Raw genomic sequence first — 23689 nt, 5'->3', positions numbered from 1 at the left:
CAGGAAGAAGCATGCTGAAGACCAATATATCACATAATCCTCCTTTTGTTAAAAATGGGACTCAATATTTCACATTTCTTTATTATTTGAATTTTTAAAATAACACTAAGTTTTTTTTAAATTGTGTTTAAATTTTAAACATTGTGGTGTACATGTTAAGAAAAGGACAAAGAAGTTTTTGTCATTTCTTATTTGGCTATACTTTTTTATTTTTAACCAAATGCTAGAAGCTTATATTTTATGATTAAATATAACATTCCTGTATAGTAGAATTTTATTTCAAAGAGCCACAATTAAAGATGAAGTTTTTCTAAAACTAAGTATCAACAACATTGCAGTTACATATATATATTTTAAAATTTATTTAGTCACATCACATCAATTGAGAATCTTGATTCAGCACTAAACACTGTTGCAGGTAAATGCTGCTATTCTGGTTACTAATACTGCTTTTCACATAGGAAACAGCAGCTAACTTCCATACCTTAATTCATCTGAAAGGACAGCTAAAAAAATACAGATCATATTTGAATTCCAATCTCCCCGAACCCCATCCCACCCTCTTTTGGAAACTTTCCAAGTTTCTCTGTTAAATGTTACATTCTTCCACCTTGCCTTGTTCAGTGTCTCTTTACTAGATTGTAACTGTCTTAAATGACTGTCTTATTTTCTGTATCTTCAGTTCAGTTCAGTTGCATCCCACTGTTTGCGACCCCGTGCACTGCAGCATGCCAGGCTTCTCTCCAGAGTCCATCACTAACTCCCGGAGCTCGCTCAGACTCATGTCCATCGAGTCAGCGATGCCAGCCATCCAACCATCTCATTCTCTGTCATCCCCTTCTCCTCCCGCCTTCAGTCTTTCCCAGCATCAGGGTCTTTTCCAGTGAGTCAGTTCTTCGCATCAGGTGGCCAAAGTATTGGAGTTTCAGCTTCAGCATCAGTCCTTCCAATGAATATTCAGGACTGATTTCCTTTAGGATTGACTGGTTTGATCTCCTTGCAGTCCAAGGGACTCTGAACAGTCTCCAACACTACTGTTCAAAAGCATCAATTCTTTGGTGCTCAGCTTTCTTTATAGTCCAAGTGTCACATCCATACACAACTACTGGAAAAACCATAGCCTTGACTAGATGGACCTTTGTTGGCAAATTAGTGTCTCTGCTTTTTAATATGCTGTCCAGGTTGGTCATAGCTTTTCTTCCAAGGAGCAAGCATCTTTTAATTTCATGGCTGCAGTCACCATGTGCAGTGATTTTGGAGCCCAAGAAAATAAAGTCTGTCACTGTTTCCATTATTTCCTCATCTGTTTGTCATGAAGTGATGGGACTGGATGCCATGATCTTAGTTTTCTGAATGTTGAATTTTAAGCCAACTTTTTTTACTCTCCTCTTTCACTTTCATCAAGAGGCTCTTTAGTTCCTCTTCACTTTCTGCCATAAGGATGGTGTCATCTGCATATCTGAGGTTATTGATATTTCTCCTGGCAGTCTTGATTCCATGATTGTGCTTCATCCAGCCCAGCATTTTGCATGATGTACTCTGCTTATGAGTTAAATAAGCAGGGTGACAATATCCAACCTTGATGTATGACTTTCCCTCTTTGGAACCAGTTTGTTCCATGTCCAGTTCTAACTGTTACTTCTTAACCTGCATACAGATTTCTCAGGAGGCAGGTAAGGTGCTCTCATATCCCCGTCTCTTTAAGAATTTTCCACAATTTGTTGTGATCCACACAGTCAAAGGCTTTGGCATAATCAATAAAGCAGAAGTAGATTTTTTTTGGAACTCTCTTGCTTTTTCGATGATCCAGTGGGTTGTTGGCAATTTAATCTCTGGTTCCTCTGCCTTTTCTAAATCCAGCTTGAACATCTGGAAGTTCTTGGTTCATGTACTGTTGAAACCTGGCTTGGAGAACTTTGAGCATTACTTTGCTAGCGTGTGAGATGAGTGCAGTTATGCAGTAGTTTGAGCATTCTTTGGCATTGCCTTTCTTTGGAATGAAAACTGACCTTTTCCAGTCCTGTGGCCACTGCTGAGTTTTCCAGATTTGGTGGCATGTTGAGTGCAGCACTTTCACAGCATCATCTTTTGGAATTTGCAATAGCTCAACTGGAATTCCATCACCTCCACTAGTTCTTTGTTTTGTATCTTACACATGAAGATTTGTTAAATTTCATCTGATAAGATACTTATTCCATTACTATGTGTAGAATACATGCTTGGCTTTTTTTCCCCTGAAAATAAGAAAAAAATGTGAAAGACCATTCCTGTGAACATTGTGATAGACAATATTTTAGATAAAAATACAGATTTCTGTTTCAGTGTATTTCACCGATTAGGGAAAGATTGTACCATTTCTTAGGCCTGGAATGTAAGTCATATTTTGCATATTGTATTTGAAGTTGGGCGTTTTGCAGAAACAAATCGTAGCTGCCCTGCTGCCTTGTGATCTGTTACAACCGCATGTGAGAAAAAGCAGTAGTTTATATAGCCAGCAGTTCTCAGATTGTGACCAGTGGGTCATGGGGGTTTACTCAGACCATATCAGGGAATCTACAGGGTTAGACTGTTTTCATAATGCTGTTTTTTTTTAATTTGTCTTTTTCATTTTGACTTTTTTTTTTTCTTACAGTGAAAAGCAGTGGTGGGTTAAAAAAGAAAAAAAGTCACTGCGATGCTGTAACACAAATCAAGCTGAACTAGTAATCATTGTATTCTTCACCACCATGCACATACTGCTTTAAAAAAAGAAAAGTTTCACTTACGGTGAAGCAGTGAAAATTGCTTTTATTAAATCTCAGCACTTGAGCACACTTGTTTTTCTCTAATAAAATGCAAAATTTCCCCTTATTAAAAAAAATGGGCAGAGGACCTTCTTTTCCAAAAAAGATATACAGATGGTCAACAGGCACATGAGAAGATGCCCATTGAGACTGATCATCAGGAAAATATAAATCAAAACCACGGTGAGATACCACTCACCCCTGTCAGCATCACTGTCGTCAAAAAGACAAGAAGTAGCGAGAGTTGGCGAGGATGTAGAGAAAGGAACCCTCTAGCGCTGTTGGTGGGAGTGTGAATCCATGCAGCCACCATGGGAAACAGTATGGAAGCTCCTCAAAAAATCAGAACTGCCATATGAACCAGCAGTTCCATTTCTGGCTCTTTATCCAAAGAAAACAAAAAAACTAATTTGAGAAAGTAATGCACCCTAATGCTCACAGCTCATAGCAGCCTTATTAACAATAGCCAAGATGTGGAAGTAACCTAAGTGCCCATTGATAGATGAATGGATAAAGGGGACCTGTGTATACATACATACCCACACACTATGGAATATTACTAAACCATAAAAAGAATGAAATCTTGCCATTTGTGACAATAAGGATGGAGCTGCTAGAGGGTGTTTTGCTTAGTAAAATAAATCAGACAGAAAAAGATGAATACCGTATGTGGAATATAAAGAACCAAACAAACAAATAGAACAAAACAGATACAGGAAACGAACTAGTGGTTAGCACAGGGAGAAAGAGGCAAAATCGGCGAAGGGAATTAAGAGGTACAAACCAGCAGTTAATAAGTCACAGAGCTGTAATATCCAGTGTAGGGAAGGTAGTCAGTATTTTATAACTTTGTATGATGTGTAATCTGTACAAACCTGAAACTAGTATATTGTAAGTCAACTACATACTTCAGTTTAAAGCAAAACAAACAAACAAACAAAACCCCAAATGTTATTGTTAAGCACTTCAGCTATATAATAAAAGTACTATTAGTTCTCTTAAAAAAAAAAAAAGACAAAAAAACTTGTGTGGTCATCTAAAATGCTAGCTGAACTAGCTTCTGTTTTCTTGGGACACCATTTTTACTTGAAGAATAAATAGTAGACAAACTATGGAGTTATTCACACTTTAGTGTGTGGCTGACAGTTTCTCACAAATGAATAAAGTGAGCCTGTCACTTCAAGGAGGGAAAAAGTTATTTTTGCCAGTGATAAAATTTGCATGGAAATAAGGCATTTTGGAAATTTTGCCCCCATTATCATTAGCCTCAAGAGTGAAATTAACAAATGAGGTTTTTCAGATATTTTGTAATGAAATGTGACAACATCTGGAGGAGCTGTGCGACTTAGTGACTAGTGTGTGATGTTACATCACCCATGGGTGAAAGAACCATTTGATAGCATAGTCCATGAGATTTTAATGTAATAATTTTTTTTTTTAATTCACAGACAAGGTTTCAGATTTCACATTTCAGGTAACCTGTAAGAAATGACGACTTGTTGAATTTTAGGGTAGTATCAAAGAAGAGTATCCTTAGTTATCTGAAAAGATTATTCCAATGTTCTTCCCTTTTCTAGCTACCCATCTCTGTGAGGCCAGATTTTTCCCCCCATAAAGTTCAACTAAAGTAACATACAGCGACAGATTGAATGCAGAAGCAATTATGAGAATCTGGCTGACTTCTACTTAAGTCAGACGTTAAAGAGGTTTTTGAAAACTTAAAAGGATGCCCCTCATCTAAATTTTTTGTTTTGGAAAACTGTTATATTTCCTTTAGAAATGTAATTTATGTGCTCGTGTTGTAATGGTTTCATTATATTTAAGTGAAATAGTAAATAAACATTTAAAACTTTTCTCACTTTTAATTTCTAGTGGCATAAATACCAGTAGATGTAACCTGTAGGAACAGAAGTTCTCAGGGTCCTTAATTTTACGAGTGTAGATGGTCTCAAGACCAAAAAATTTGCCAAGTGCTATTCTCAGTCATTGTGCAGGGTTGGAATAGTAGTGACTTGGTTTGTTGGGTGGACAAGAATGCTTTCATTGTATAGCTGCAAGGCTGACACAGGACACGCTATAGAACAGTACACTCTGTGTCTCGGTTTGGCATGATTTTTAGCAGGATATGTGTCTAAGCACTTGCTGGTAAAGCAGCTAGAAATAGATGCTTGACTGTAGAGCAGCTACTAAAATCCAGTATGGTTCTAAAAATCTTAGGGTGTGGAATATAACCTTACATATGCGAGAACTTTCTGGTAGTTCTTTGTCTATTAAGGCTTGGGGGAATGCAGTTAAAAAATTAATGGTTTTTGTAATAACCATATAAAATATTGCAGCTCAACAGCTGACCAATACTCCTACCTCATTTGGCCAGTCTTTGAGTCTGTTTTTAGTACATTTGGCTAACCTGATTGCAGTGTGTCTCAAATGCATGTATTTAGTTCCTGTTTGCATTTCTGTCGGAATTCCTTTTACTTCAGAGTGTAGAGTAATTCCTGTCTTTTTAAAGTGAGTCCAGAGTTGCTGCAAACAGACACCTTGTTGGAGGGCCCGAGAGACGATACACGCCTGTTGGCGCTTTGTGGGGTCTGAAGTGTAGGATAGGCTGTAAAGTAAGGTGGACCACCGGGCTTTGATTTTAATTCATGTTCTCTATTTTATAATACTTTTTGTAAAACTGCCAGAGTGGTAGGTTGAGTTGAAAGTATATGAAATTTCAAATAACACTGTGGAATAAATCATAACTTCTAATTATGTGAAATTTGGTACAGTTTGCAAAGTTGTTAAAAGTTTTTTTAAAGTTTTATTATAAATTATGCCATGAACTATATTACGAGGCAGCTTTAACCGGATTTCCTTAGTACAGATTTATTTGGAAAATAAAATGGTCCAGTATAGAAGAAAGCATTAAATGAAACCATGCATTTAGCTCTCTGGTGGGTAGTGTGCGGGGCCAGGAGATGGAGATGAGAACTGGTAGTGCTAATCAGCCTCTTCATAAGATATTTTGCACATGGCCAAGACTTCACCTTGAAAAGTAGATTGTGAAGAACATCAGTGACTCAGTATAGTTAGTCACGCAGAGCAGAGCACAGGGGATCTGTGGAGGAGGGAAGGCTGCTTTAACAAAACTTCAACCCAGACTTATAGAAGTCTTAAGTGATGTCTCTGGAGAGTCTGTGTTTATTTGACAGTTGTAGCAAGGAAACAATAGTATCAGACTTAAGACGAGGAGTTTGGCAAGTTTAAACGTTTAATCTACCTTTTAGGGAATGACAGTATGCTTCAGAATGTGAAGGGTACGAAAAAGTCAAGTCATCCAAGTAAAACGCTAGCAAAAGAAAAGTCAAGTCCTTCTCCTACACACACACACACACACTCATTTCACTCGCTCACACACACACACACACTCATTTCATGCTTTATAGACCAGGCTTTTAATCATATGAAAAGCTACTCAATCTCACTTTAATTCACTTTGAAATTAATTACATCACAAAAGTAATTAATGCAAATGAAAACCATATTGAAATATGAATCTTCATCTGTTAGATTGGCTAAAAAAATTCAAAAGTTGGACAACACTCACTGTTGATAAGACTTTGGAAAACAGAGACGCTGGTTTGTTATGGTCATAGTGCAAAATGATAAAACCTCTCTGGTGAGCAGCTTAACCACATTTATCACGCTGCATTTCCTCCACATTTATCATGCTGCATTTCCTCCTCCATCCCACAACCTTATTTTCAGGAACTTTATTCTCTGGAGATGTGTTATTTCTTGTGTGTGACTGTGAGTATAACTTACAAAGCTCTTTATAACAGAATTGTAGCAGAATTTTTAGAAACAAAAGGGATTTTTGCTTTTTGGAAAAAAAAAAAATGCGGTATGTCCACACAGTGGAATACTATGCAGATGTTTAAAGAAAATAAAAATAAAGATCTCTGTGTACTGATAGGGGATGATCTCTAGGCTATATGGTAAAGGGGAAGGTGGAGGAGTACAGAGCAGTGTATTTAACGGCCTGTCTTGTGTGTGAAGAAATGGTAAGAAGTAGTATGTTTATATGTTTTAGAAGGCTACTGAAGAAACTCATAAAATTGGTCATGTAAAGAGGATATGGGGAGGAGGCTAGGTGGGAGTGAGACTTGTCAGTGTGTACTATACACAGTTTTGATTCCTGTTCCCCCCGAAGGTATTTTTTAACTTCTAGAAAACACTCCCTCTAAAGAGAGGTCATTTGTTTTGAGAATTTTGAAAGATGTGTGCAAAGATTATGGCAGAGCATGAGATAACTTTAGAGTAAAGGGAAATTGAAATCCGTTTTCCTAGTATAGGAAATGTCCTATTGCAGGTATCTCTTAGTGGGTAAGCTGATAGCTGGACAGAAGCTAGCGAAGGGGCTGGAGTGGCCGTCCACTGTCTCCTGCATCTGCATCCCCTTTGCTGACTGAAATTTTAGGAAATTGTGGGTGCCCACTGTGGGACAGAACTCACGACCCAGAAAATAAATGGCTGTATTCATTCACCTCTCATGCTTTTCATTGTCTCACCTTCTCAAAGACTGCTGTAAAAAAGAGAAATTTTCCTTTTGTGTGTGTGTGTGGAGGTTTTCAGAAAATATGCAAAAGCAGAAGAGTATAAGGAACCTCCATATACCTGTCATTCTAGTTTCAATAATTAAAAACAATTTCACCTTAAAAAAAAAAAATCCTTCCTACCTTTTCTTATTCCTGGAATATTTTAATGCAAGCCTTATATCATTTTACCCAGAGCTACTTCAGCATATATCTTTAATAACTAAAGATGAAAGATTTGACAGTACAGGCCACAGTGTCTTACTGTGAAATTTCATTTTATGTCCTGGGTTTTTTTAGAAAGGTTAAAGGAAACTTATCCTTCTCTGTGTTCATCCGTCTTTCCTCTTCACTGGTATAATTTCCAGTCAGCATACAAGAAAGGTTGAGTATCTCCTGTCTTTAAAAATAAATTAAGACTTCCCTTACCTTACATTCATTCCCCTCTAGCTGCTGTCTCCGTTGGAACTGTACTTTTCAAAAAGCTATCTCCGTTTCCTTACCTTAACTTCTCAGCCAGTTCCAGCCTGACTCCTGTCCCCACGGCTCACTCCATTAAAACTGTTCTTGCTAAAGTCATCAGTGACTCACACATTAAATAAACCCAGTGACTCTGCAGTTTTCATCTTACTTGACAACTCAGCCACCTTCAGCACTCATGACCTCTACCTCCTAATACAAGCAGTGAACATTGAGTAATTACTGGGTTCAGCTCTGTGTGTGAATTCTCATTTCATTCTTTTTTTAAGCAATTTGTTTTACTAATGTAGAGCTTTGTCTAAATCTTAATTCTGTAAAATTTTATTTATCTATCTATTTTGGGCTGCGCAGGGTCTTGGTTGCTGTGCGGGCTTCCTCTGGTTGTGGCATGCAGAGCCTGCTCTGGGTTGCGGTGGGCGGACTTCTCATTGCAGTGGCTTCTCGTTGCAGAGCTCAGGCTCTAGGGCGCAGGGCTTCATCAGCTGTGTCTTGCAGGATCTAGAGTGCAGGCTCAGTAGTTGTGGAGCAAGCTTAATTGCCACATAGCACGTGGGATCTTCCCGGACCAGGGATCGAACCCACATCTCCTGCATGGGCAGGCGGATTCTTTACCACTGAGCCACCAGGGAAAGCCTCATTTAATCCTTTGACAGCTCTTTGAGGGAGGTGTTGTCATTATCCTCATTTTACAGGTGGGAACTAGCTAAAGCTTAGAGAGGTTAAATAACTGGTCAGCTGCGGTCAGGGGTAGAACAGTTTTAGGTTCAGGCACCATCTCATCTGATCCTGCTGCCTCTTTGCAAACACTTCACCTTGCTATCCTGGGTCTTCTTCCTGATCTTTAGATTTCTGGCTTTTCGGGCTTTCATACTGGGTCCTCCTCTCATGCAACCCGTGGCTTCAGTTTCCATGTGGAGGGTCGTGAGCTCCCGGTCTGTGTCCTTAGCGTAGAGCTGCTTCTGAACTCTGGACCCAGGGAGCCAGCTGCTCCTCGGCACATTGGGAACTTCGACTCTGCTCCTTCTGTGGTGGTTGCCTTTTTTGCCAGATGGTACGGCCATCTACCAGCTGCTTAGCAGAAACCTGGGGTCCTCTCTCCTGAACAGTCACCAAATCCTGTTTTATTGAGTCTTGTGTCTCTCTCATTCATCTACCACCCTAAGGAAGCCCCCCACCCCCAGTTCAGTAGGCTCCACCTGTTACACATCTCAGGGTATCCTGTACTTGTCTTCCTCCCCTTTATAACATTTTCAGCAGTTACATTCACTTGCTTATATTAGCTTTTCGTTTTCATTCCTTTAGCCCAAACTTTAATTTTTAAATTCCTTTAGGAAGACATTAAGAGACAGGACCAAGACAACCTCATTTTTTATTCCATCCCTGGGGGCTGGCAGAGTGCCAGGCACAGAATCATCATTATATTTGATGAATGAAAAGAGGAAAAATTTGTTATGGGAAAATCCCTAAGGATTCACTCGGAAGGGTGAATTTCAGAAGACAGACTTGAAAACACTGGGACTTGCCTGGCAGTCCAGTGGTTAGGACCCCGAGCTTTTACTGCAGGGCGTCCAGCTTTGACTCCTGGTCAGGGAACTAAGATCCTGCATGCCACACGGTGTGCCCCCAAATTTTTTTTTTTACTTCTGATAGTCAAGCCATAGAAGGGAGCTAAGGAATTGGCAGTAAAGTTAAGAGAAATAGGGTATTGGTTTTTGTTATTCACTTGCTAAGTTGTGTCCAACTCTTTGTGACACCATGGACTACAGCATGCCAGGCTTCCCTGTCCTTCATTGTCTCCTGGAGTTTGCTCAAATTCATGTCCTAGGCAATAGTGTTCTTTGCAGCACTGGACTTTACTTTCACCACCAGACACATGCACAACTGAGCATCGTTTGCGTTTTGGCCCAGCTGCTTCATTCTTTCTGGAGCTATTAGTAATTACCTTCTGCTCTTCCCAGTAGTATATTGGACACCTTCCGACCTGGGGGGCTCATCTTCTGGTGTCATATCTTTTTGCCTTTTCATATAATTTTGGAGTTCTCTTGGCAAGAATACTGTGGAGTGGGTTGCCATTCCCTCCTCCAGTGGACCACGTTTTGTCGGTACTCTTTACTGTGACCCGTCCATCTTGGGTGGCCCTGCATAGCATGGCTCTTAGCTTCACTGAGTTACACAAGCCCCTTTGTCACAAGGCTGTGATCCGTGAAGGGGAGGTTATTTGGGGAAGTGGAAGTTGTGGGACTTTCTGACTGTCATCATAATATGGAAAGGAAGGGAAGAGGGTGTCAAGAATGCCAAAGGAATCATGATATGCCCTGAGAGGGTCAGGTATGAAGGGAAGAGCAATGACTGTAGTTTTCAACCTGTTGACTTTCAAGAACCTTCTGTGGGATATCCACATGAAGAGAACCAATAGACAGTTAAAAAAAAAAAACGAAACTAGAATCCAGGAGAGACATGGCTTTACTTTATTACTGAGTAAAATCACTAAGATACTACTGATAATTCACAAGTACAGAGTTGGCAGATATTTTGGTACTTGGGAGTGGAAGCACGTGTGTGTATTATTACTGAGACGGGTTTTGCATTGATACCATTGAACACCCAGTGGAGGCCAACTAATGAAAACTGTGAATCTGTACCAGATCTGTGTTTCAATTAATATTTGTTCGTGCCAATTTATACTTTTTTTCCTTCTTAGATAAAAATAAAACTTAGTGGAGTTTATAGAACTCCATTAGACTGTAAACTCCATGAGTTTGCTGCCATGTGATTAAATTTTTTTCCCTCTTGTTTCTCTAGGGCCTATTCCCTGGTGGATTCCAGTCAAGTGTCTACTTTTCTGATTTCCATTCTACTTATAGTCTATGGTAGTTTCAGGTAAGATGCTCTCAAAATGGGATTGATTTCTGTTGGAGGTGGAAGACACATTGTTCTGGGTGTTGGGACCAGAATTTATTGCTTCTTTGAAGAGAAACATGACTTTGACAGGAATTGAGTTGAACAGGATAATTCTGATATTTATTCTTTGGTTGGCTGTTAAAACACTTCTTGGTTTTGCTTATGTCTTTGGCATTTTAATGCAAATAAGTGAAAACTAATCGCTTAAATTCTGGTTCTGGGGGAAAAATGATTCACATTAAGTATACTTATTGAGAGAGTTAAGGAGAGAGTCCTTGACAGTGATTCTGCAGTGTCTCAAAGGGACAGAATGTTCTTCTTAATTAAAAAAAAAAATGCATTGACCTATGTGGACCATATATGATATTGCCAGTAGATAGTCAACTTTTTTGACATACGCATGTAATTTTATAAGGTTCAGGCTACTATTAGGAGAATTGTGCACGGTTGCATTGACCAAGTATTCTCTCTGCTAACCTTAGGAATGCTGAGACTGGATCTTCTTGAAGTTCCCATCCTAGCAGACAGCCATAGAAATACAAAGATAAGGAAGCTAGATACTCAACTCCCTTCTTTTCACTATTCTTACTTTAGAGAAATCTTAGTGGTTGTATAACTGATAGTTTTATGGTGGATAAATTTAAAAATGAAAGCTGCCTGGAAAATTTTAAATTGAGAACTTGAAAGGGAGCAGCAGTGTTAAAGGAAATAAACAAGCTTAAGGATTTTGAATTACCCAGTACTATGTTTGGATTTTAATGAGTATTTGGTAAAATTACATACTTCCAGGCTTTATCTCAGCATTGAGTAGAACAAGTAAAATACTGTTGATAATTCCAGTATCAGTTGATAAATGTTTTACTCATTGAGACTTCTGCTGAGAACCCTAGGTTCCTAGCCACCCTTAGGAAGCATCAGTCAAGCCAGAGCAGCTTAGAACCTCATCAGCATAATCCTATATTTTTTGTATAGACAAATTTTTGGTTTTTTCTTTTTGAGTATATAGTAACATTTCAGAAGTTTTTACAATTAAAAAAAAAACCAAAACTTCAGACTCACAACTCTGAAACTCCTTTCGTTAGTTCAAATGACGTTTTATTTGGCATGTACTTACATACTGTGTACATTTTTATAGTTTAAATCCAGTGTCCCTAGCCTTTTTGGCACCAGGGGCCAGTTTCATAGAGGACAGTTTCCCCACAGACTTTGGCAGAGTGAGGGGGCTGAGGGTGGTTTCTGGATGATTCTCATAAGAAGCGTGCAACCCAGATCATTCACACGCACGGTTCACAGCCCGTTTTGCACTGCCACTGACCTGGCAGGAGGCGGAGCTCGGGTGGTGATGGGGGTGATGACCCAATGCAGCCAAGACAGTCCTTTTCACGGCAGCAGAAGCAAAACTGGCAGTGGCCAGTGAGTAAAGCTGCTAGAGTGACTTCCTGGGTTCTTGCCTTAATGTAAACAAGGCATAGCTGAATGAAGAACTGACCGATTACTTATTTGGACATGGATTGCTTGATGAAAATACAGGGAATTCATTAGGGCACAGCCAGCTGGTACCGTTGTTCAGTCAGTCAGTCATGTCCGACTCCGCAACCTCATGGACTTCAGCATGCCAGGCTTCCCTGTCCTTCCCCATCTCCTGGAGCTTGCTTAAACTCATGTCTGTTGAGTCAGTGATGCCATCCAACCATCTCATCCTCTGTCTTCCCCTTGTCCTCCCGTCTTCGATCTTTCCCAGCATCAGGGTCTTTTCCAGTGAGTCAGTTCTTCACGTCAGGCGGCCAAAGTACTGGAGCCTCAGTTTCAGCGTCAGTCCTTCTAATGAATATTCAGGACTGATTTCTTTAAAATGGACTGGTTTGATCTCCTCGCAGTCCAAGGGACTCTCCAGATTCTTCTCCAACACCACAGTTCGAAAGCATCAGTTCTTCAGCACTCAGCCTTTCTTATGGCCCAACTCTCATGTCCATACACGACTACTGGAAAAACCATAGTCTTGACTAGATGGACCGTTGTTGGCAAAGTAATACCTCTGCTTTTTAATATGCTGTCTAGGTTGGTCATAGCTTTTCTTCCAAGGAGCAAGCATCTTTTAATTTCATGGCTGCAGTCACCATGTGCAGTGATTTTGGAGCCCAAGAAAATAAAGTCTGTCACTGTTTCCATTATTTCCCCATCTATTTGCCACGAAGTGATGGAACTGGATGCCATGATCTTAGTTTTTTGAATGTTGAGCTTTAAGCCAACTTTTTCATTCTCTTTCACTTTGATCAAGAGGCTCTTTAGTTCTTCGCTTTCTGCCGCTAGGGTGGTGTCATCTGTATATCATATTCATATGTCTCCTGGCAATCTTGATTCCAGCTTGTGGAATCATCCAGCCCAGCATTTCGCATGATGTACTCTGTATATAAGTTATACAGGCAGGGTGACAGTATGTAGCCTTGATGTACTCCTTTCCCAATTTGGAGCCAGTCCATTGTTCATGTCCAGGTCTCACTGTTGCTTCTTGACCTGCATTATAGGTTTCTGAGGAGGCAGGTCAGGTGGTCTGGTATTCCCATCTCTCTAAGAATTTTCCACTGTTTGATGTGATCCACACAATCAAAGGCTTTAGAATACTCAGTGAAGCAGAAGTAGATGTTTTTCTGGAATTCTCTTGCTTTTTCTATGATCCAGTGGATCTATGGTTCCTCTACCTTTTCTAAATCCAGCTTGAACATCTGAAAGTTCTCAGTTCATGTACTGTTGAAGCCTAGCTTGGAGAATTTTGAGTGTTACTTTGCTAGCGTGTGAAATGAGTGCCATTGTGCAGTAGTTTGAACATTCTTGGCATTGCCTTTCTTTGGGATTGGAATGAAAATTGACCTTTTTCAGTCCTGTGGCCACTGCTGAGTTTTCCAAATTTGCTGGCATAGTGAGTAGCACTTTCACATCCTTTAGGATTTGAAATAACTCAGCTGGAATTCCATCACCTCCACTAACTTTGTTCATAGTGATGCTTCCTAAGGCCCGCTTGACTTCGGACTCCAGGGTGTCTGACTCTAGGTGAGTGATCGCACAGTCGTGGTTATCTGCGTCATGCAGATCTTTTTGTATAGTTCTTCTGGGTCCCCTGGGGTGCTAAATGGTGCTGACTAGTCTATCTTGCTGTCTCGCTTCTGCTGTTGCTACCAGTTTAGATGCTTCTCAGACGTTGTGAGTGACTTCCATTTGTTACTCTGAGGGGGTTGTCTAGAGATGTATGATTGTCACTGGCTACTAGAATTTTTTTTGGTTAGATGTTGACTTTATTAAAGAAACCTGATGAAGAAAATAGCTAATGTTTTACTGAGCATTTATGTTCCACCTACAGTGGTAAATGATTTACCTAAACTCTCATTTAATCTTTGTATCAATTCAACAGAATAGATACTGTTATTCCCATTTTATAAGTGAGGAAACTAGGGCCCAGAAATGTTACGTAGCTCGCCCAAGTAATAAGTGATGAAGCTGGGATTTAAACTCAGGCAGTACTCTACTGCTGCTGGCTGTTGAGAACAATAACATTTCAATTGTGAAGCAAATAAATTGATCTGACAGTAAAGTCAGAAGAAATGAGAAGTTTCTTAAAAACCCCTTTTTGTGATTTTTTTGTTTTTCTTCCATAGGATTCTCCAACCATAAGAATCATCTGGGGAAGGCTGTTCGGTAGGCTTAGGATGGGAGCCCTGTACTCTAGCCTCATTGAGGTGACCTGCACACTGGATAAACTCTTTCCGTTATTGCACATTGTTGGCCCTTCATTGCTGGTGGCACTTTATGGACCCACTCATTGATATGTTTTTAACCTTTTACAATTCTATTGAAGCTCTCCTGAAGTTCTCAGAGTCTCCTTTTTTTGCTAAGTCAAAAACATTTCTTCTCAGTCTTCATCCTTGCTGAGCCTTGGTGGTTTTATCACCACTACTTCCTGCAGATTTCTCCTCCCTTGGCCTCCGCTTTCATGTTGCCTTCCATATAGGACTTGCACGAGAAATGCCTCTTGAATTTGATTAGCCCTATCCCTATTGTCTCTCCCGATGCCCAGCCAAATGTTCTTACCTCCTCTGATTTAGGACCATAAAAAATACATTATTTGCTCATTTAAATAATACATTTTATTGAGAGAAGATCATAAAACGCAGGATGAAAGGTTTGTGCACTGTACTGGTTATTTTCCCCCAGGCTTTCACATTTCTAAGTACAGAGGGGAGAACTGTGGCAAATAAAACTAGATTTTAAAGCCCCAAACAAATCCTCAATCTAAGAGCCGTTACGTTTGCCATGCCTTGGCTGAGCTCTGCTTGCTGGACTTCCTGTGTTACTTAAAGATGACACCTGATCACCCTAATCTTTCCAGCTGCTCAGGGGGAGAAAATAGCATAATTACTCATGTAATAAGTATTTCCCCCCAGCCTTTGGCAAACCAACAGGAAAACATTAACGGAGGGGCAGGGAAGGTGAAAGGGACCACTCAGATGGGCATAGGGACCCAGGAACACAGTGTGAGATGGTTTAGAATTTTTTAGGCAGCTTATTACTGTGAAGATACTTGAGTTCTGTCCCCACAGGAATCACAGACAAAAAAAAGAACAGCAGGTTTGAAGTAGGTCTAAAAGGAAATCAAAAGGAAGATATACTTTATAATTGATAAAAAGGTAATACATAAATATAATACAGATGTATCTCTTTATGTACAGTTACTATATAAAGGAACAATGGAACTTTTATAGAGTAACTACTCTCTTTTTTTAAGGCAAGCACCTCCCTGTGCTTTCTTTAATTTTGAGGGTAGTTTATTTGCTTATACCCAAACCTACTCTAGGAAGACAGTGCAGAGATGATAAGGAATGTACTTTATATGATTCTTTTGACCTTTATACCAAATGCAGGTAACTGTAAAGTTAGACCAGGTTAACCAAAATAAGTCTTATTATGGTTCACAAACCAACTCACCCTGAGCTATGCTGTGTAGGGCCACCCAAGGTGGACAGGTCATGGTGCAGAGTTCTGACAAAACATGGTCCACTGGAGAGGGGAATGGCAAACCCCTTCAGTATTCTTGCCTTGAAAACCCCATGAACATTATGAAAAGGCAAAAAGATAGGACACTGAAAGATGAACTCCCCAGGTCATAGGTGCCCAATTATGCTACTGGAGATCAGTGGAGAAATAACTCCAGAAAGAATGAAGAGAGGGAGCCAAAGCAAAAACAACACCCAGCTGTGGATGTGACTGGTGATGGAAGTAAAGTCCGATGCTATAAAGAGCAATATTGCATAGGAACCTGGAATGTTAGGTCCATGAATCAAGGCAAATTGGAAGTGGTCAAACAGGAGATGGCAAGAGTGAACATCAACATTTGAGGAATCAACGAACTAAAATGGACTGGAATGGGTGAATTTAACTCAGATGACCATTATATCTACTACTGTGGGCAAGAATCCCTTAGAAGAAATGGAGTAGCCATCATAGTCAACAGAAGAGTCCAAAATGCAGTACTTGGGTACAATCTCAAAAATGACAGAATGATCTTTGTTCATTTCCAAGGCAAACCATTCAGTATCACAGTAATCCAAGTCTATGCCCCAACCATTAATGCTGAAGAAGCTGAAGTTGAACAGTTCTATGAAGATTTACAAGACCTTCTGGAACTAACACCCAAAAAAGATATCCCTTTCATTATAGGGGACTGGAATGCAAAAGGAGGAAGTCAAGAGATACTTGGAGTAACAAGCAAGTTTGGCCTTGGGAGTACAAAATGAAGCAGGGCAAAGGCTAACAGAATTTTAGAACTCACTGGTCATAGCAAACACCCTCTTCCAACAACACAAGAGAAGACTCGACACATGGACATCACCAGATGGTCAACACCAAAATCAGATTGATTATATTCTTTGCAGCCAAAGATGGAGAAGCTCTATTCAGTCAACAAAAACAAGACTGGGAGCTGACTGTGGCTCAGATCATGAACTCCTTATTGCAGAATTCAGAGTTAAATTGAAGAAAGTAGGGAAAACCACTAGACCATTCAGGTATGACCTAAATCAAATCCCTTACGATTATATAGTGGAAATGACAAACAGATTCAAGGGATTAGATGTGATAGAGTGCCTGAAGAACTATAGACAGGGGTTCGTGACATTGTACAGGACGCAGGGGTCAAGACCATCCCCAGAAAAAGAAATGCAAAAAGGCAAAATGGTTGTCTGAGGAGGCCTTACAAATAGCTGAGAAGAGGAGAGAAGCAAAAGACAAAGGAAAGGAATGATATACCCATTTGAATGCAGAGATCCAAAGAATAGCAAGGAGAGATAAGAAAGCCTTCTTCAGTGATCAGTGCAAAGAAATAGAGGAAAACAATAGAATGGGAAAGACTAATGATCTCTTCAAGAAAATTAGAGATACCAAGGGAATATTTCATGCAAAGATGGGCACAATAAAGGACAGAAATATCATTTATTTCTAATATCCTTGATCTGCTATCAAGAAGAGGTGGTAAGAATACACAGAAGAGCTATACATAAAAAGATCTTAATGACCCAAATAATCTCGATGGTGTGATCACCCACCTAGACCCAGACATCCTGGAGTCCCAAAGTCAAGCAGGCCTTAGGAAGCATCGCTACGAACAAAGCTAGTGGAGGTGATAGAATTCCAGCTGAGCTATTTCGAATCCTAAAAGATGATACTGTGAAAGTCCTGCACTCAGTATGCCAGCAAATTTGGGAAACTGAGCAGCAGCCACAGGACTGGAAAAGGTCAGTTTTCATTCCAATCCCAAAGAAAGACAATGCCAAAGAACGCTCAAACTACCACACAACTGCATTCATCTCACACGCTAGCAAAGTAATGCTCAAAATTCTCCAAGCCAGGCTTCAACAGTACGTGAACTGTTAACTTTCAGATGTTGAGGCTGGATTTAGAAAAGGCAGAGGAACCAGAGATCAAATTACCAACATCCATTGGATCACAGAAAAAGTGAGAGAATTCCAGAGAAACACCTGCTTTATTGACTGTCAAAGCATTTGACTGTGTGGATCACAACAAACTGGAAAATTCTTAAAGAGATGGGAATTCCAGACCACCTGACCTGCGTCCTGTGAAATCTGTATGCAGGTGAGAAGCAACAGTTAGAACTGGACATGGAACAACAGACTGGTTCCAAATAGGGAAAGTCGTAAGTCAAGGTTGGATATTGTCAGCCTGCTTATTTAACTCATAGGCAGAGTACATCATGCAAAATGCTGGGCTGGAAGAAGCACAAGCAGGAATCAAGATTGCTGGGAGAAATATCAATAAACCTCAGATATGCAGATGACACTACCCTTATGGCAGAAAGCGAAGAAGAACTAAAGAGCCTCTTGAGTGAAAGAGGAGAGTGAAAAAGTTGGCTTAAAGCTAAACATTCAGAAAACTAAGATCATGGCATCCAGTCTCATCACTTCATGGCAAATAGATGAGGAAACAGTGGAAACAGTGGCAGACTTTATTTTGGGGGGCTCCAAAATCACTGCAGATGGTGACTGCAGCCATGAAATTAAAAAACGCTTGCTCCTTGGAAGAAAAGTTATGATCATAGACAGCATGTTAAAAAGCAGAGACATTACTTTGCCAACAAAGGTCCATCTAGTCAAGGCTATGGTTTTTCCAGTAGTTGTGTATGGATGTGACACTTGGACTATAAAAAGAAAGCCGAGCGCCAAAGAATTGATGCTTTTGAACTATGGTGTTAGAGAAGACTCTGGAGAGTCCCTTGGACTGCAAAGAGATCAAACCAGTCAATCCTAAAGGAAATCAGTCCTTAATATTCATTGGAAGGACTGATACTGAAGCTGAAGCTCTAATACATTGGCCACCTGATGCGAAGAACTGACTAATTTGAAAAGATCCTGATGCTGGGAAACATTGAAGGTGGGAGAAGGGGATGACAGAGGATGAGATGGTTGGATGGCATCACCAACTCAATGGACATGAGTTTGAGTAAGCTCTGGGAATTAGTGATGGACAGGGTAGCCTGGCGTGCTGCAGTCCATGGGGTTGCAAAGAGTTGGACACGACTGAGTGACTAAACACATGTCATGATGTATTTATCACACACTAATGTGTGATGTGTTTATCTTTTGAATTGTTCTTTTGAGAGAGTCAGTTCCTAGGCAGGTTGATAGGGGGTCTAGGGGTCCCCAAGGAGAGAGGGGTCTGAAATTCTCAAGGAGGAAGAAAGGACAAACTTTTTTCTTTCTCCACATTCCTTAGGATTATATAACAATAATGTATCCTGCCTGAGGACAGTCTCTGGATTAAGGACAGTCTTTGGATTAAACCTTCTGGCTAATTCTGTTATCTTAAAATGTAAATTATGGGAGTAGGTCTGATGAGGTCTTTACAACCTCCAGACATTCTTTGGATTCACTGGAGAGTATATAACTTCATTGTTAACACTAGCAAGCGGGTACTCTTTCTACCCCCTTCTGATGCCTATGTCAGAAGCTTTCTCTATCTCCTTTATACTTTAATAAAACTTTATTACACAAAAGCTCTGAGCGATCAAGCCTCGTCTCTGGCCCCGGATTGAATTCTTCTCCTCTGGGGGCCAAGAATCCCGGTGTATTCGCATGATTCAACAACAACCTTTCACTTTCGCCATCTCATATCCTGTCCTATCTTAAGAAAACATTTATAGAAATCTGAATTCATCGGATAGTGTGGGGAATGGTTATGTACATTGTAATGCATATGGACAAGTTCCTTGATATATATGAGCCTCATCAGTTCCTTTTTCAAGGTTCCCTTTATAGAAACCACTGTATAATTTTTCTAGGAACACACATTTAGCTTACAGCAAAGTTCCACCATATAGTGTTTACCTTGACCAAGTGAATGCTCCCTTTCATGGTACTTCCTTCCAATATTAGAATGATCAAAAAACATGGTAGTCTTAAAATACTAAAATAAAAAATTCCATTTTGCCTTTCTTCTCCAGTATTCATAATTGTATTCCATTATCAGAATTCAAACAGGTGAACAAGCATAACTTTTCAGTAAATGTGTTCTCAGCTCCCTTTTGCTTCCTGCAATTGTCAATTGTTTATTTTCACTCTGCCCTGTTCAAAAGTATTTTAGACCATTAAGTTTTACAAGCTGTGATGAGATAAGGTAAATTAGAATGGGGCCAAAGAAAAGGTATGGGTGGAGACAAAGTAGAGCCAAAAATAAGTCTAAAAATACATACCATAGTGGCCAACACCCCTCCTGGTGGTCCACAGATACGCAGTAAGCTTTCTAGCAGCCAACTTGCAGAAGAATGAAATTGAAAACTTTACAATGTCCTGAATAAAAAAACCAAATTGTGTAGGTGAATTGCAGTTACTCTTGCTTTTAAGATCAGACATAGGTTTATCCCAAAGACCCTCAGAAAGAGGATGCAATGTTGTATTGCATAGCATTTCATAACAGACATTGATTGTTGACTGAATTATAGTACTCTTCAATATAACCTGGTGGCGTTTCATGAAATTAGATTTCAGCAAAAGCAGTTTTGCCAAAATTGAGGAGACAAAACCAGTAGCAGAAAGTTGTGGTCTAGATTGCTAGCTTACTGTGATCTAACGTTACATTTTATAATATCTAGAGAAATCAATGCGTTATTAGTTCTTCAGCTGATTATTTCTGAATATTGATCTCTTGATAAACGTGGACAGTGGTCCAGACATGTACTGTATGGCTGGCTGAATATAGGCCTCTTTGTCTTAACAGTTCTCACGGCACATTTGCATTTTTATCACAACCTAGGAACCTAAAACAGCCTAACTATAAGCCCACATTTCCCCTTCTCCCGAGCAAGCAGTGGAAGTTCTTATGGGCCCAGGACTTTCCCAGAAAATGCCCTGTAATTCAGTCTGGTACCTACAGATACTAAAAGTTGACTTCCTTAAGTTCTATTCTTTATAGCTGAATCAGTTTTAGCCTGAAAAAACATTTAGAGCAAGTATCACTAGATCTCCACCTCCATCCCAATAAAACCTTAGTAAAGCACTCAGAGAATGTTAAACTACTTCCTGATGTAGTAATTGAATCAAACTATTGGGTTGGCAAAAAATTTGTTAGAGTTTTTCCATAAGATGTTATGGGAAAACCCAAATGAACTTTTTGGCTAACCCAATATATCAAAGTGACCCAAAAATGCACAGTGGGATTTGTACTTGTATATCAGCTTAAATTTGAAGAATGTTGATCAGTTGTCATTCTTTCTGACACTATTTTATCTGGCAGATTCAGTTGTTGGTTATACCCCACCCAGTTCAAGATCAAAACTGTATCATCCACCTGTAAAAGGTTGCTTTTCTTACTGCTTGTCCCTAGTAAGGCAGGAATTGAGCCAAAAATGGTATCAGATCAAGTTAACTCAAGGAGAAATATTTTGGCTTTTTTAAATAGAATTATTTTTGCCTGTGCTGGGTCTTCATTGCTTTACAAGGGCTTTCTCTCGTTGCAGCAAGCAGGGGCTACTGTTCATTGCTGTGCGCCGGCTTCTCGTTACAGTGGCTTTTCCTTGGCGCACAGGTTCTAGGGTGCATGGGCTCGATAGTTGCAGCTCCTGGGCTCTAGAGCGCTGGCTCAGTAGTTGTGGCGCACGGGCTTAGTTGCTCCTTGGCATGTGGGACCTTCCCGGTCCAGGGATTGAATTCGTGTCTCCTGCATTGGCAGGTGGATTCTTATCCACTGTGCCACCAGGAAGTCCCTTTTTTTTTTTTTTAAGTAAAGGAGTTGTATGTATTGATGTGGAAATATATCCTTGGCGTACTATTGAATGAAGATTAATTTGTGAAATGACAGCTGTGCAGTGTGGGTAACCATTACTGGACCTCAGTCACAGTAGCCTGGGACCTGTTAAACCTAGGTCCATGGATCTTGTTTTAGAAAGCTGGAATACATGTATCTTCATGTTTGAGCAAATATATGGATCCTCACAGCCTCATTTAGCCAGACTTCTGTTTTGTGTGATAGTGACCAATGATAATGTTTGACAGGGCAAGGCCAAAAAAAAAAGAAAAATTGACTACAGTGATAAATACAAAAGATTTTTTTCCCCTTATTTAAAATTGCTTATAAAAGATAATGGATTATATAAACAAAAGTAATAATATAACATGGAGTTCATAGTATGACATGTAAAAATAAAAGGCACGGTAATAATCGTACAAGGGTTGAGAGGGAAATAAACGTAAACTGTTGTCAGGTTTTATATAAGTGAACTGCTGCCGTATACCTTGTGTTGTTAAAGATGTACACTATAAACTTTACAACAGCCACTAAAATAAAAGAGCAAAGAGTTATAGCTAATAAGACAACAAAGGAAATAAAACAGAGTCATTAAAAATTACTGTGTTAATCCAAAAGAAGGCAGGTACAGGGGAGCAACAACAAAAAACATAGTCTCCAACCTAATCATAACAAAAATCACATTAAATGAAATTGGCCTAAAAACCCCAATTAGAAGACAAGTGTCAGTAGAGTGCATAAAAAAGTAAGATCCAATTACATGATACTTACAGAAAGTACACAATAAAGCCAGAAAAAGGATTTAGGGTAAAAGGTTGGGAAAAGATAAAACTTACACTCATCAAAAGAAAGCTGGAGTGGCTATACTGATGTCAGACAAAGCAACTTTGAGAGCAGGTAATATTACCACAGACAGAAACCCTTCTTTCATAATGATAAAAGGGGTCAGTTAAGCAACAAGACATAATAATCCCTAATGTTTATGCATCTAACAGGAGATTTTCAAAATACATGAAGCAAAAGCTGATACAACTTCAAGGAAGAATAAAACAAATGCACAGATGTAGATAAAGATTCCAGTACCTCTCTCTTAATAATCGAAAGAACAAAGCAGAAAATCAGTAAGGTTATAGTCGCTTAAGTAATGTTCTCAACCAGGTCAAGCTGGCATTTATTGAACACTTCAGCAGTGTAATAATACACATGTTCCTCAAGTATATGTGAAATATGTACCAGGATAGGATGTATTTGGGGACATTAAAAAAAAGTCTCAGTAAAAGGATTCAAGGCATACAAAGTATGAACGCTGATCTCTGTTAGTCAGCTGGGGTTGCCATAACAAAATACCACAGACTGGGTAACTTAAACAACAGAAATTTTTCTCATAGTTCTGGAGGATGGAAATCCAAGGTCAAAAAAAAAAAAAAAAGGAAATCCAAGGTCAGAGTGCCACCACAGTTGGGTTCTGGTGAGCTATGTCTCCCTGGCTTGCAGATGGACACCTTCTTACAAGGCGCTCATGTGCATGGTCTTTCTTGGGCGTATGCTTGCTCTGGAAGGGAGAGAGGGAAACAAGGAGAGAAGGGGAGAGAGAGATCTGTTAGAAGGATACACTTCTATTGGGAGGGCCCCACCCTCAAGACCTTAGGAAAATTACCTCCCAAAGGCACCATCACCCAACACCATCCACCATGTTGAGGGTTAGGGCTTCCACAGATGAATCTTGTCCGGGACCCAAACATTTGGTTCCTAACAAATCACAACTGGATTGAGCAGAGAAAGCTCTGGAGAATCCCCAGATGTTTGGAAACAAAAAGCAACACTCTTCCATGTATCAACCAAGACATCAAGAAGGAATTGGAAAATACTATGAATTAAAGTTGAAAACATACCACATTTATGGACTGCTGCGAAAGCAAAGGGAACTGTAGCTCCACATACCTGGATTAGAATAAAGAAAAAGTTATCATTGATTTAAACCTTTTACCATTTCTGACTAAACCAGGAAAATGGAGCAAATGAAACTGTATTCAGTAGACAGAAGGAAAGAATAAAGATCAAAGCCAAAGTAAATCAAATAGATTTTCTCTGTGGAGAAAAACGGCTGAAACTAAAAGCTGATTAAAAAAAAAATCAGTAAAGTTG

At 39.7% G+C, this 23689-nt stretch overlaps 1 protein-coding gene across 2 annotated transcripts in view; it reads left to right on the top strand.

The window, feature by feature from the left end:
* SPPL3 (signal peptide peptidase like 3) overlaps positions 1–23689 on the top strand; it is a 94186-nt gene that overhangs the window by 52848 nt on the left and 17649 nt on the right. For both annotated transcript variants that reach the window (XM_061385063.1, XM_061385064.1), the window contains exon 2: positions 10643–10720. In XM_061385063.1, the coding sequence (XP_061241047.1) occupies positions 10643–10720 (78 nt within the window). The remainder of the gene's footprint in view (positions 1–10642; positions 10721–23689) is intronic.

The sequence above is a fragment of the Bos javanicus genome, chromosome 17 (assembly GCF_032452875.1).
Source record: "Bos javanicus breed banteng chromosome 17, ARS-OSU_banteng_1.0, whole genome shotgun sequence".
NCBI lineage: Eukaryota > Metazoa > Chordata > Mammalia > Artiodactyla > Bovidae > Bos > Bos javanicus.
This window is presented reverse-complemented; position numbering and strand designations above follow the sequence as displayed.